This window comes from Lycium barbarum, chromosome 12, assembly GCF_019175385.1.
Source record: "Lycium barbarum isolate Lr01 chromosome 12, ASM1917538v2, whole genome shotgun sequence".
Classification (NCBI taxonomy): domain Eukaryota; kingdom Viridiplantae; phylum Streptophyta; class Magnoliopsida; order Solanales; family Solanaceae; genus Lycium; species Lycium barbarum.
Genome location: NC_083348.1, coordinates 92,635,587 through 92,648,683, shown reverse-complemented (window position 1 = coordinate 92,648,683; position 13,097 = coordinate 92,635,587). Strand labels below are relative to the sequence as shown.

Here is a 13,097-nt window from a genome sequence, read left to right as displayed (position 1 = left end):
ATTTAACCCATATGTTTATATTTTGTAAAAAAAGACCCATAAATTGGTAAATATATTTGTCAATCATGTTTACCCACCGGGAAATGCATGCTCGGTGTGAAGAGATTGTTCATACCATATGGGAGGATTATATTAAAGAGTAGTTACATTACTATTCATGTTAAATTTTCCCTTTTTATTGAACTAAAGTTTGATTAATTGATATTGTATTTTTTAGAAAGGTCTTCTAGTAGCGCATTAATTTTATTATGAACTATGATTTACTTATTTGGTAGGCTTGTATAAGAATTGGAAAAATTTTGATAGTTTTCACAACTTGTGGGGTTTTTATGTTTATAAAAAAAATTGCAACTTAAGAAATCCAAATTACATGTCCAAACATGATTCATCTCACGATTTCATGTCATGAGATGAAATCATGTCCAAACGGCTCCGTAGTATAATCCTCACACATGGTACAAACAATCTCTTCATGTCGAGCGTGCATTTCGTGATAAGATGACTGAAAAGACAAATCAACATTGTTACTTTTGGGGTCGTTTGGTTGGAAATAAGTTATCCCATTAGTTATTCCACAGGAATAAAATAACACTGCAATCCCTGAACAACTAATCTCGAGACTAGTTATACCATAATTTTATCTCAATCATACATGAGATAAACTCATCTCAAATTTAATCTCGAGATTACTTATCCTTTATCCCTCGTACCAAATGAGGTTGAGTTAAGTTTTACATTTAAATAAATGTCAATTTAAAATTAAAATATGAAGTCTTTGATTCCAAATCGCACGGTCAAACACCTATTAAGCTTTTTCTTTTTTTGTGTACGTTGGCGTCTTTTTCATTAGAGTACAACTGCACAAGTAGCCTTTAGCATTATTTACTTCTCTTACCTTTTTGGTTAAAAATTCTACTAATTCAAGTTGGTTTCGGAAACTAGTCTTTTGTCCTCCTTTTTTTTTCCCCCAAAAGAAAATTGGTCTTGGTCCTTTTTTTTTTATTATCAAAATTTTACTGATCTTTTTCCCCAAAAGAAACACCAAGTTGGTTTATAATTTCGCACTCCATGTAGAAAACGGAAATTTCAATCCCTTTTAGTGTAGAAATTTTACAAGGAAATTTCAATCTCTATTGTTGTAGGAATAGGAGTTAGGGGGAAAAGGTAGCACTTATTAATAGTTCATGTACCAGGGCTCGTGCATTATTACGAAGTTCTCTGCTTCTGCTCAGTGGTGAAAATAGTTTGCGGAATTAAAGATGATGAGTCTCTCAGGAATGCCTTCAGCCTCTTCAATGTTCCAGGCCTATGTCTCAATGTCTGCTTCAATTTCCCTTTTTAAGACAATGATGAATCAGTTGGTTCCTCTTCAAGTCCAGCACTCTATTGTAACCAAAATCCGTAGCTATTTCCACACAAATTCATCAAAAGTAACTCTGGTAATTGACGAAAAAGATGGTATGGGCATCAACGAAATCTATAATGCTGCTGAAATCTATTTGTCAACCCGAATCAGCCCTGAATTTCAACGTTTCAAGATCAGCAAAAGGCCTAAAGACACAGACGTGAACGTCAAATTCGGGAATTGTGGGAAAGTTGCTGATTCCTTTGAAGGGATTGAATTGGTATGGAGGTTTGTCCACGAAGAAGCTAGCAACAATACAATTCCGAATGGTAGTGGTGGTGGTGGTGGTGAGAAACGTTATTTTGAGCTCAGCTTTAACAAGCAGAACAAGGACAAAATCTTGAATTGTTACATCCCTCTCGTAATGAACAAAGCCATAGCCATGTGCAATGACAAAAAAGTTGTCAAGTTGCATGCTCTCAATAGTCATAGTTATAATTCTATAGGTTGGGATTCCGTGAACCTTGAGCACCCTTCAACTTTTGAGACACTAGCTTTAGAACCAAAACTCAAAAAAACCATAATAGAGGATCTTGATAGGTTTTTAAAGAGGAAAGAGTTTTATAGGAGAGTGGGAAAAGCATGGAAAAGAGGGTATTTATTGTATGGACCACCAGGGACAGGGAAATCAAGCTTGATTGCAGCAATTGCTAATTATTTAAAGTTCGATATTTATGATTTAGAGTTCTCTAATATAAAGCGCGATTCGGATTTGAGAAGGTTGTTGCTGAGCACCAAGAATAGATCAATACTTGTCATCGAAGACATTGATTGCAGTGTAGAGCTGCCTCAGAGAACTGATATAAAAAAAGAGAAAAAGTTTCAAGATTCTCAGGTGCGTCCTTCCTTTTTCCCTTCTCACTTTTTTTTTTTTAAAAAAAAAATACCTATAAGTTACAATAATTAGTAATTTAAAAATTAATCAAAAAATTAAAATAAGTAACAAAACAATCTCTTTAACTCTTTGAATGGTAACATTGCATACTTAGGGGCAAATCTGATGTATAACTCATAGGTTCATTCGAAGACCGTAATTTTGGTTCAAACTTTATATGTATGTTAAAAAGTTTATTAAATAATACAAATTATAGATTTCGTACCCCGTAAAATTAATGCACTTTGATGGAATTCCGAACTCAAGTCCATAAAATTTAAATTCTCAATCTGCTTTGGTATATAATCTCTCACTTGTGCTGATCTTCTGTTTTCCTCTTTTTGTACAGCTTACACTTAGTGGATTGTTAAACTTCATAGACGGGCTATGGTCGAGTTGTGGCGATGAAAGGGTTATTATATTTACCACAAATCACAAAGAGAGGCTTGATCCAGCTCTGTTGCGACCTGGACGAATGGACATGCACATTCACATGTCCTACTTAACAAGTGAAAGCTTTAAGGTGTTCGCCTCTAATTATCTGGAAATTAGTGATCCTAATTATAGGGGTTTTAAAGAAGTACAAGAGTTGATTGATGGTGTACAAACCACCCCTGCAGAGGTTGCTGAGCAGTTTATGCAAAGTGAAGATCCTGATGTTTGCATTGAAGGCCTTGTTAAATTTCTCAAGCGAAAAAGGATTAGTAATAATGAGGAGTTAGAGGAGACCAAGGATAATAATACTACTACTGATGATGCGCAACTACTTGAAGTAAAGAGGAGAAAAACTATGAGTATAGCATAATTCATTTTATCCCTAAAGAAGATCTTTTTTCCCCTTTCTTGCTGCAACTTTACTTCACTATCACTTTATTATTCTAAGGAATTTTCGTGCATTTGGTCAATGAAAAAAGAATTTCTTAGCTTTGTTAGATACTCCAGTTCTTTTCAACACAAATATTACGACATGGTCTTATACGATGGATTAATCCTTCTTCAAAATTCTTTGGGTGTGGAGAGTGGGAATTATTGGTATTATTTTTTCTTCTAAGAATATTTAGCCTTTACGTGCGACAACAATCACAACTCACATGCATTATGAACTTCAAATCATGTCCTTAAAGTGAAGTGATGTCTGAACCTTTTAACTGAGTGGCAAAAGCTCAAGGGTCAATTTTCAATAGAAAGTGTACTCTATTAATTATTGAATGAACAATGAAAATCTATGCAGCAATGTTTGGACACTGAATCCTTCCTTGTCCTTCCAAAAGAATTGCCTCGTGCGTTTTCAGATTGTGTTAATTTCTTGTGTTTCCAGAAAACTTTACATGTGTACCTTTTTCTCCTTCAATTATTATAAGAAATAAGGGGTCGTTTGGTACGAAGACAAGTAATGCAGGGATTATAATGCTGAGATTATTTTTTTATCAAGTGTTTGGTTCATTGTGTTAAAACTTAGATATATAATGTATAATCTAAGCTTATGTTTGGTTTAAAACTGTACAAAATCTTCTTTACAATTATACCCTTGAAGATTTGTGGGATTTTCTATTTCATGTAATTGGGAAAAGGTTTTGAGGGGTAGTTTAGTCATTTTAGAGGTCTCATCCAAGTATAGTTAACCTGGTATAAGTAATCCCTTGGTTTCCTCGGTATTAGATAAGCCCCCCTACGGTGTATAAGTAATCCATGTATTAGGTATGATTAAATTGAATTGACTAACCAAATATTGTATTGGATGGACTAAATTTTAATATAAGGACTGCTATGATTAGTACAGCCTAACCTACCAAACGACCCCTAAGTGTGCTCATGGTTGTTTTCCATTCAATTGACCTTTAAAATAGTAGGAGATTCTTATTCTAACAATTTAAGAACAAACAAATTGAACTTTTTGAAAGCTACAATTATGTATTATTCATGTTTTTATATTTTTGAAGGACTTTTCCGAAAGGCATTTGGAAAGCTCTCTACAGTAAGACGTATACATTTCCAAGCTTTGAGAATATTCGACGCTGGTTGGAAACAAATAAATGCAAGATTATAAAAGATTAAGAAGTGAAAATCAGTTCTCTTTCTCCATAAGTAGGCATTTGGATATGAACTTGAAATTCTGACTTAAAATTATTGATTTGGGTGAAGGTTGATTTAAGGGTAAATTGAGTTTGGTCAAACGGTTTTGCAAATAAAGATTTGAAATCAAATTATACTTTTCCTTGTAATCATGAAAACCTATAATTTATAAAAACTATCAAAATTTTTCAAATTCTTATATAATGTTATCAGATGAGCAAACCTACCTAAACTAACCATTAAATAATTCCTCGCAGTAGCACCAACTGATTTTCGCGAATGCTTTTGTGGAAGGGGGAAAGTGGGTCGGTGAAGTAGGGATTGGGTAATTACTTTTTGTAACAAAAATGGGCCACTCTTTGCAAAATTTTAAATTGTACAAAATTTGAAATAAAAAATTTGAAGTTGAAATGAAAAAGGATCAACAGTAACTTACATCCACAATATTTTATAGATATTTTGTGAGAAACAATGTAATAAATTTTTGTGCTTTATGACATTATGGTTATTGTAGCGCAACTTTAAAATCAAGGATTATATTCGCAGATGTTTATCCTACTTTCAAATCGGAAAAATTAAGAAATAAAAATATTTTCTATTTTATTAGAATTTATTTTTTATCGTTATCTAATGAAAATTAGTGATGGGGTTACTATGATATCTTATATATGACCTATTATCACTAAAAAAACACATAAGGTTATTTTATTTTAATCGCTAAAATGAGATTAAGAAGAAAAATATATATTACGTCCGTTTTTTGTTAGTTAAAGGAATTTAAAAACAAATGCAAGAAAAGGGTTCTCTAAAAACACTATTTTTATTAGGAAAAAAAATGTGTTTAAAAAGAAAAAAAAATGTTTATTAGGAAAATGACATTTTGATCCAATTAAGTAACAATTGGGACATTTTTTTTAGCAAATTATTAACGAAGACTATTTTTATTTAATTTCGAATAGTTTAAGGGCATGGTTTTTACCATTTTCCGTTTTTAAAAAGAATTTTTTATGTACGTTTTTAAAAAGAATTTTCTATGTATGTTTTTAAAAAGAATTTTCGATGTATTTGTCGTGTGAAAAAAGAATCTTCTTACCTTTATCAGATGTTCTTTTAAGCAATAAATATTACTCCATCAGTTTTTTTTTGTTTGTCTCATTTGACTTGACATGAAATTTAAGAAAGTAAAAAGACTTTGATTTTTCTGATTTTAAATTGACGATACGTAGGGCCCGTTTGGCCATAAATACCAAAAAAAATTTCACCTTTTTTGGAATTTTTGAAGTTGGAGTTGGAGTTGTGTTTGACCATAGTTTTTGAAATTGTAGTTTTTGGTGAAATGTAGTGAAAAAAAGTGAAAAAAGTTGAAATTTTTTGAAAAACAAGTTTTTCCTGTTTTTAGTATTCCGGAATACAATTCCGGAAAAAAGTGAATAATTTTTATGGCCAAACGCTAAAAGTAAAAAAAGTGAAAAAAAAAATCAGAAAAAAGTGAATAATTTTTATGGCCAAACGCCGCACTTAGACTGTACCAAAATATTCTTTAATTTTATATTATGATTTTAAACATGTGATGTAGAAAATTAGAATTAAAAAGATGTCAAAAAAAGGAAAATATATTTTTTAGACCGACTAAAATAAAAAAGTAAAACAAATCTACCGAGGGTGTACTACATTGTTTTATCTGATGCATTAGTTTTTTTCAGAGTCGTTTGGATGTGGTGAGTGGTGATGTTGATTGGTACTCTATTATTTTTTCTCACAAGAATATTTAGCCATAATGTACTACACCTGACACAATAGGCACAAGTACTTTATGAGGTAGTAAACATTTTAATTGAGTGGCAAACGAAAAACTTGATGATGGATGAGACACAAGTATTACTTAGCATGTGAGGGTAATATTTTATTCAAAAAAAGTGTATGGGTGTCACTTTTATGACGCTCTCTCGTCACTAGTGCTATTTCTCTTTTCAACCTCACCTTTCATTCATCATCAGCCCTCCTCTTCTCTATTTATTTCACTCTTATTTTCTAAATTAGTTTTCTAGTCATTTTTTTTACCCAATTCTTTTTGTATTCATGCATATATTTATATTCATTTGATGCTTGGTACGTGTAAATATATCTGAGTTATTCGGGTTTTTTATTTATTAAATCAAATCAATTGTGTTGATTTTTTTATATCTATAAATAAAATTAAATCTATAAAATCGAGTTTTTATTAGTCTTTTCGATTTTTTTTTGAATTATTTGATTTTTTTTCTTGGTTCGATGTGAAACATTTTATAACAAAATTAATTTTCTTTTTGTTGTCAAGGCCAAATATGGTGTTAAAATGTTAAGAAACAAAAACTATGACAGAGTTAAGAACAAATATTTGGCCTCTTGTTTTTTACTCAAATCGAGTCAAATCAGTTACGATCAATTTTTTTTTTCTCTAAATCATTTTTTCTTTTCTTTTTTCAATTAACTAATTTATCAATTTGGTTCTGTTTATCGATTTTCTTTATATACTCCTACTTAGTATAATGACATTTTTTGTGCACTGTGTTAGCAAAATAACGGGAAAATTACTTTATATACCGTCTACTTTGCCAGTAAGATCCTGTTCTTTTTATTATTTGGTCTTTTAGGATTTAGTTATCTCTCACAGACATACACCATCTCACACATACACACACTCTCATCTTCCCAAAATCAATTCTAATCCAATTTTTTGTTAAAAAAGGAATCTTGTAACTAAGCACAAAGCCACCCTCAGCTAGCCAAAACTCCAACCATTATCCACCTTAACACCGAGCAATATAAATACAAACAAAAAATTCCAAGACAATATGAAACTCCAAACAAATTGCACTTTGTTTCTAAGATTATTCAAAAAATTGATTTTAAGACACTGAAAAAAAAAGAATTAAAATATGTTTATCCATGTTAGGAAGCATGAGATGATGAGAAAAAGTGCTAATACTAATGAAATCGAATTATACATATAGTTATTCTATAACTTTTATGTATGTATAAATCTATATAGCAAAGAAAAAATCTGCAAACAAAATGAAAATAAATAATTTAGTGTTTTTTTTCTTTGCGATAAAATATTAGCAAAAAGGAAATTGTGAGATAGGGTTTGGTTAGTATATGGGTTTTTGCTGCGTAGGGGGTGGTTTTTAGGTGAAGGAATAGCTCCAGAGAAAGAGAGAGAATAATAGTTCAGGTGGGTCATGGGTGAATAATTTTTAGCCACTTTTGGGGCCCACACTTCACATATTAGTCCTCACACAAGTATTATGTTGCATGCCTCACACATAATAAAATTTCTCGTGTTTGTGAGCTCTGTTTTGCAGAAAAGTTTACATGTGTTTTTATTTTCTTTGCTCATGTACTTTGTTTTCCAAAGAAATTAACCTTTAAAATAGCAGGAAATTCATTTCCTAAAAGTTTTGGAACAAAGAAATTAAAATTTTTCAAAGCTACAATCTTGCTCATGTTTTTTATATTTATTCCCAATCTTTCCTAACTTTGAGAATGTGGGATGCTGGTTTGAGAGAAACACATGTCAGATTAGAGAAGATTATGGTCCTAGCTAGGGATATTTCTACCAAACACAGCTTAAGATTCAGCACCACAAATTAGTATAGCTTGGGTGAATGACTTTTGATAAATAAACAAAAAAGGTTGATGGTATACATGTTATTTAATTTGGGAGGAGTGAAAATTAGTAGTAGTACTTCTTCTCTCTAAGGTTGACAGTTTCATCAGAGTGAAAGAATACACAGCCAAATTCTAAGTTATGACATATACAAAATGGATTTGATTAATGTCTTATTTGCATTAACATTATATGATGCTCATTCAAGTAGGCAGAATCTAAATCTACACTAGTATAAGTCACGGCTAGAAGGAGAGGTACATCACATAGAGCTACACAGGACAAATCAAGGAGGGGACCAAATAGAGTTTACAAAGCTTACAGGTGAAATGAAGCTCAGATCCAGTTGGTTGCGGGAGCATGGCATGGAGTCATCAGAAACACGAATCAATTTGAATCCTCAACTCGTATCAAATGAGCCAACAGAGAAAGAGGGGGATTAAGTTAGTTTCAACAACATACAATTAATGGAACAACGAACAACAATGGAACAAAAGGGTCGAAATTCACTCAGAACGCGTACCAGAAAAGGAAAGAAGACGAGGAGAAGGGCCATCTTCAGATCAGCTTCAGTGAGTTGCAACAAGTTTCAGATAAAACGGCGTGAAAATAGGGCAACACTTTTCAGATATCCCCAATTTAGAAACGGGGGTCAAATGTTACCTATTTGGACCGAGCCAATTTTGGGCCGGTCATTTGCTCTTTTATTTCTTTGTTGGACCTTTTTCTTTTAAATAAATAAAAAGCTCAACCGGGCATAATTAATTAAAAAAAAAAGAAATCCAAATAAAAACAAGATGCATGAATTGAGATAAAGAAAGATTTGTAAGAAATATAATATGAAAACGTTTCGTTTGTATTTTCTTGTGACTAGGATTTTAACATATACTGTTTCCACTAAGTTGAATCTTCTTCATCTTCATTGAAATGATGTCTGAATCCTTTTCTCATTCCAAATTGATGCCCTAATGGAGTAATGAATAGTCACAAACAAAAAAAAAGGTCAAAATAAACAGAAAGGTGATGATCAACCAAGAAAATACACCACGTGAATGATTCCCTACGCGTGGTGCCCAAGTACAAGTACATTCCAAAACTGATGCATTTCTTCTTATAATAAATACAACTCTTCACTCCAACCATTGAAAATATGCCACGTTAGCAAGTTTGGCCGAACTTAAGAGCAATGAACTTTTGCACCAAATTGACAAACTTAAGAGTTAAGTATATCTGAATAAGATGTTTCACGCAATTTTTTTTTTCTTTCCATTTAAACGTGATTATGGAAAAGGGCCTAATATATTCCTGTATTACTGAAAAAGGGCTAAATATAGCCTTCGTTATACTTTATGTTTAAATATATCCCTGACATTATATTATTAGTTTAAATATACTCTTCTTCCGTTCAATTGGTTCAAATATACTTCTCTTTCGTTAAATTGGTTCAAATATACCCCTTCTCCATTAAAATTATTCAAAGTGGACATCCAATCCTACGTGACACTAACATTTAATGAGGTGGATGTCATGTGTCATGCCACCTCAACACCCTTAACTCATTTTACCCCTCTCCGCTTTTGTTCTTTCAATACTAGATTTTCCTTTCCCCTCTATCATCATTACCACCATTACAGTGGTATAGTTGGTTGATCGGAAGAGATCCACAATTGTACGCAAATGACAAAATCTTTTTTCTTTTTCCCTTTCCCTTCCCAACAGAAACACCATAAGAAATTACTTGTCTCAAACTGCAAAAGGCAATTGTTTGCTCCAACTCCAAATCCTTTGTGCAGATGATACACAGGCAAACTTCCATCCAAGCAATCTGCAAATCAAAAATCAACGAACCACGGCATTAATTAAATTTGTTACCGGTAGAAAACTCCTACTACTAATAATTAAACTACTGCTTTAATGGAAATTCAATGCTAATTTAATGTCTCAACAAAGACAGGGCATGGGCAATTACGTACATGCTCCTAATAAGGAAATTCTACTATTGGAAGGACAAATAGAGGGGAGGGATAAAATGAGTTAGGGGCACTGAGGTGCCATGTCACGTGACATTCACCTCATCAAATATTAGTGTCACGTAGGATTGGATGTCCACCTGGGATAACTTTAATGGAGGAGAGGTATATTTGCATCGATTTAACGGAAGAGAGATATATTTGAACAAATAGTATAACGGTGGGGGGTATATTTGGACCTTTTCCATTTTATTTTATACTCCCTCGATTTCAAAAAGACTGTTCACTTAGCTTTTTTTTCCTAAAAAAAGTGTCCGCTTACCAAATCAGGAATTGTTTTTTCTTTATTTAGATTTATCTTTATTAAGTGTTAAGTGACCAAATCCCAACACCTATTTAATTAGAAATAGTTTAATTACATTACGTATATTTTTTTTAAGAATTGTGTAAATGATTAAATGAACACATTCTTTCAATGGGAGGAAGTATAATATTATGTTTGGTTTAACATGAAATTTAAATAACAAAAAATAACTTTTAGCACACATTAAAATCTATTTAAGCGTAGGGTTCATGTCTAATCTGTAACTTTTGTAAGATAAGATCACCTGATTTGGTAAAAGACAAATGTGATTAACTTATTATTTCCAGCTAAGATCTACCTACCCATATATTCGTGGCAACCAAGTTAGCTCATTTATCGCCCAATATTTATAGTTGTTCAATCCTCAAACTTCACCGTATAAATACACAACCTACGACTCAACTATCCGTGTAACAATTCATTCCCCTTTGTCACCGCAAAATGTACGACGTTTCAAAAATGCAGAACACGGCATCATCTTTATTCTCAGCGTACGCTTCAGTAGCAGCATCGATGATGTTGGTTCGCACCATGGCTAACGAAATCATCCCAAAATCCCTCTTAACATATATCCAATCAGCTATTAGTTATCTCTTCACTCCACTTTCAACCCAACTCACAATCATCGTTGACGAACAGTGTGGTATGACCCGAAACCAAGTTTACGAGGCTGCTGAAATTTACCTAAGGACAAAGATCGGCCCAAATGTTGACCGTGTCCGGGCCCATAAAACACCTAAACAGAAAAACATCAGCGTGAGTATAGAGAAAGATGAAGAGATCAGTGATTTATATGGTGTTGTACAGTTGAAATGGAGATTGGTTTCTGTTGAGCCTCAAGAAAGAGGCGGGTATACCCCAGAAAAAAAGTTTTTTGAGCTGAGTTTTAATAAGAAGTTTAAAGAAAGTGTTTTGAATGAGTATTTACCTTTTGTGTTGACTAAGGCTAAGGAGATTCAAGATAATAATAGGACTGTGAAATTGTATACAAGGGATTGCCCTTGTAGTGGTGATGATGATGGGTATGGTTTTGGTGGTGGGGGTGGTGGGGTTTGGGGTTCAATAAATTTGGACCATCCTGCTACTTTTCATACTTTGGCTATGGAACCTGAAATGAAAAAGATGATAATTGAGGATCTTGATAGATTTGTGAAAAGGAGGGATTTTTACAAGAAAGTTGGTAAGGCTTGGAAAAGAGGGTATCTTTTGTATGGACCTCCGGGGACTGGGAAATCTAGTTTGATTGCAGCCATGGCTAATTACTTGAAGTTTGATATTTATGATTTGGAACTCACAAGTTTGTATTCTAATTCGGAATTAAGAAGGATTTTGACCTCCACCTCGAACCGATCCATTATTGTGATTGAAGATATTGATTGTAGTGTGGAAATGCACGATCGAAATCTTGGGCATCAACCCACTGACACTAAGGTCTGACTTTATTCCCCTTCTGTTGCAATTTTAGTATATCTTCTATGCATATCAGTTAGTGTTTAATGCTTTAGTTATGTTTATGAGATGAGGAAAAGTTTTACTATGTGCGTCACACCCAAGATATTAGTTGTGTGAGGTCCATTTTTTTGTCTCACAAAAAAGAGCACATTTTAAAAAAAATTTATGAGATGAGTGTCAACATCTCAATGTTATTTTTGTGTTTCTCGTGCAGATAACGTTGTCAGGTTTGTTGAACTTCATTGATGGATTGTGGTCCAATTGTGGGGATGAAAGAATTATTGTATTCACAACCAACCATAAGGAGAAGTTGGATCCTGCACTATTAAGACCTGGTCGAATGGATATGCACATTCATATGTCCTATTGTACTAATCAGAGTTTCAAGATTCTGGCTTTTAACTACTTGGGTGTTTCTGATCATAGACTATTTGGGGAGATTGAAGGCCTAATCAAGAATGTAGAGGTCACCCCTGCAGAAGTTGCGGAGGAACTAATGAGAAGTGAGGATGCTGACGTTGCTCTTGAGGGAGTGTTTAATTTGCTCAAGCGAAAAGCCGATGACGCCAATGAAATCAAGGAGGAGAAGAGTCCTAGCACCCCTGAAGACGATGAGAAGGACGAGATTGAGGAAAAGGTTGATGATGGAGGTGGGATTCAAGAAGCTAAAAGATTGAGAACTGAATTGTTGATACACACTTTGAGAAACCAAAGGAGAGGAAGAATGAGAATTGGAAGATCCGCTAGAGGACGAAGCGGGCGTTTGTAAGGAAAAGGAAGATCGAATGATGTAGGTACTATATTAGTGCTATTTTGTGATGCTTAATGTGTAAGAAGATGCACTGTCTTCTCGTTTTTTTTATCAAATAGAGGTTGATCAAATAGAAGTGCACGGTGACAACTAACGAGTAAATAAATTACTCAACTTTCGAGACTTAGACAACTGCAATGCAGATGTTATTGTAACAAGTTCTCAGGAGCTTTCATGGTTCTAATGTTATCTTAGTACAGTATTAGCATTTCATGAATCGATTGTAGTACTTAATAAATACTTTCAACTGCAGTAAGGACTCTCTGTTAGGTGATTACAGGTCGCAGAACAAATAGCTGTTACTCTAATATTGGGCATATCTCATGGATTGGCTCCATGTATCCGCTTGACTTGAGGACTGAAAACTAGGATTTTGAATTGCTCCTAGACAGAGAATTTATAGAATTGAGGATTGGAGGATCTTCCTTCAGGCATTCTGAAAAATGTTCAGACACTGTTGAGATTATAATTAAGTGAACTTTGATAAACATTTTAAATG

The 13,097-nt window shown here is 33.3% G+C and overlaps 2 protein-coding genes across 2 annotated transcripts; both read left to right on the top strand.

The window, feature by feature from the left end:
- Positions 1-896: 896 nt before the first annotated feature.
- Positions 897-3,363, top strand: LOC132622883 (AAA-ATPase At5g17760-like). Its single transcript, XM_060337552.1, has 2 exons — positions 897-2,240; positions 2,629-3,363. Exons 1-2 carry the CDS (start codon positions 1,260-1,262, stop codon positions 3,082-3,084), a joined length of 1,437 nt encoding a protein of 478 aa, XP_060193535.1. The 5' UTR covers positions 897-1,259; the 3' UTR covers positions 3,085-3,363.
- Positions 3,364-10,585: 7,222 nt separating this feature from the next.
- On the top strand, positions 10,586-12,815 carry LOC132621972 (AAA-ATPase At2g18193-like). Its single transcript, XM_060336477.1, has 2 exons — positions 10,586-11,766; positions 12,002-12,815. The coding sequence occupies exons 1-2, from the start codon at positions 10,777-10,779 to the stop codon at positions 12,554-12,556; spliced, it is 1,545 nt and encodes a 514-aa protein (XP_060192460.1). The 5' UTR covers positions 10,586-10,776; the 3' UTR covers positions 12,557-12,815.
- The last annotated feature ends 282 nt before the right edge of the window (positions 12,816-13,097 follow it).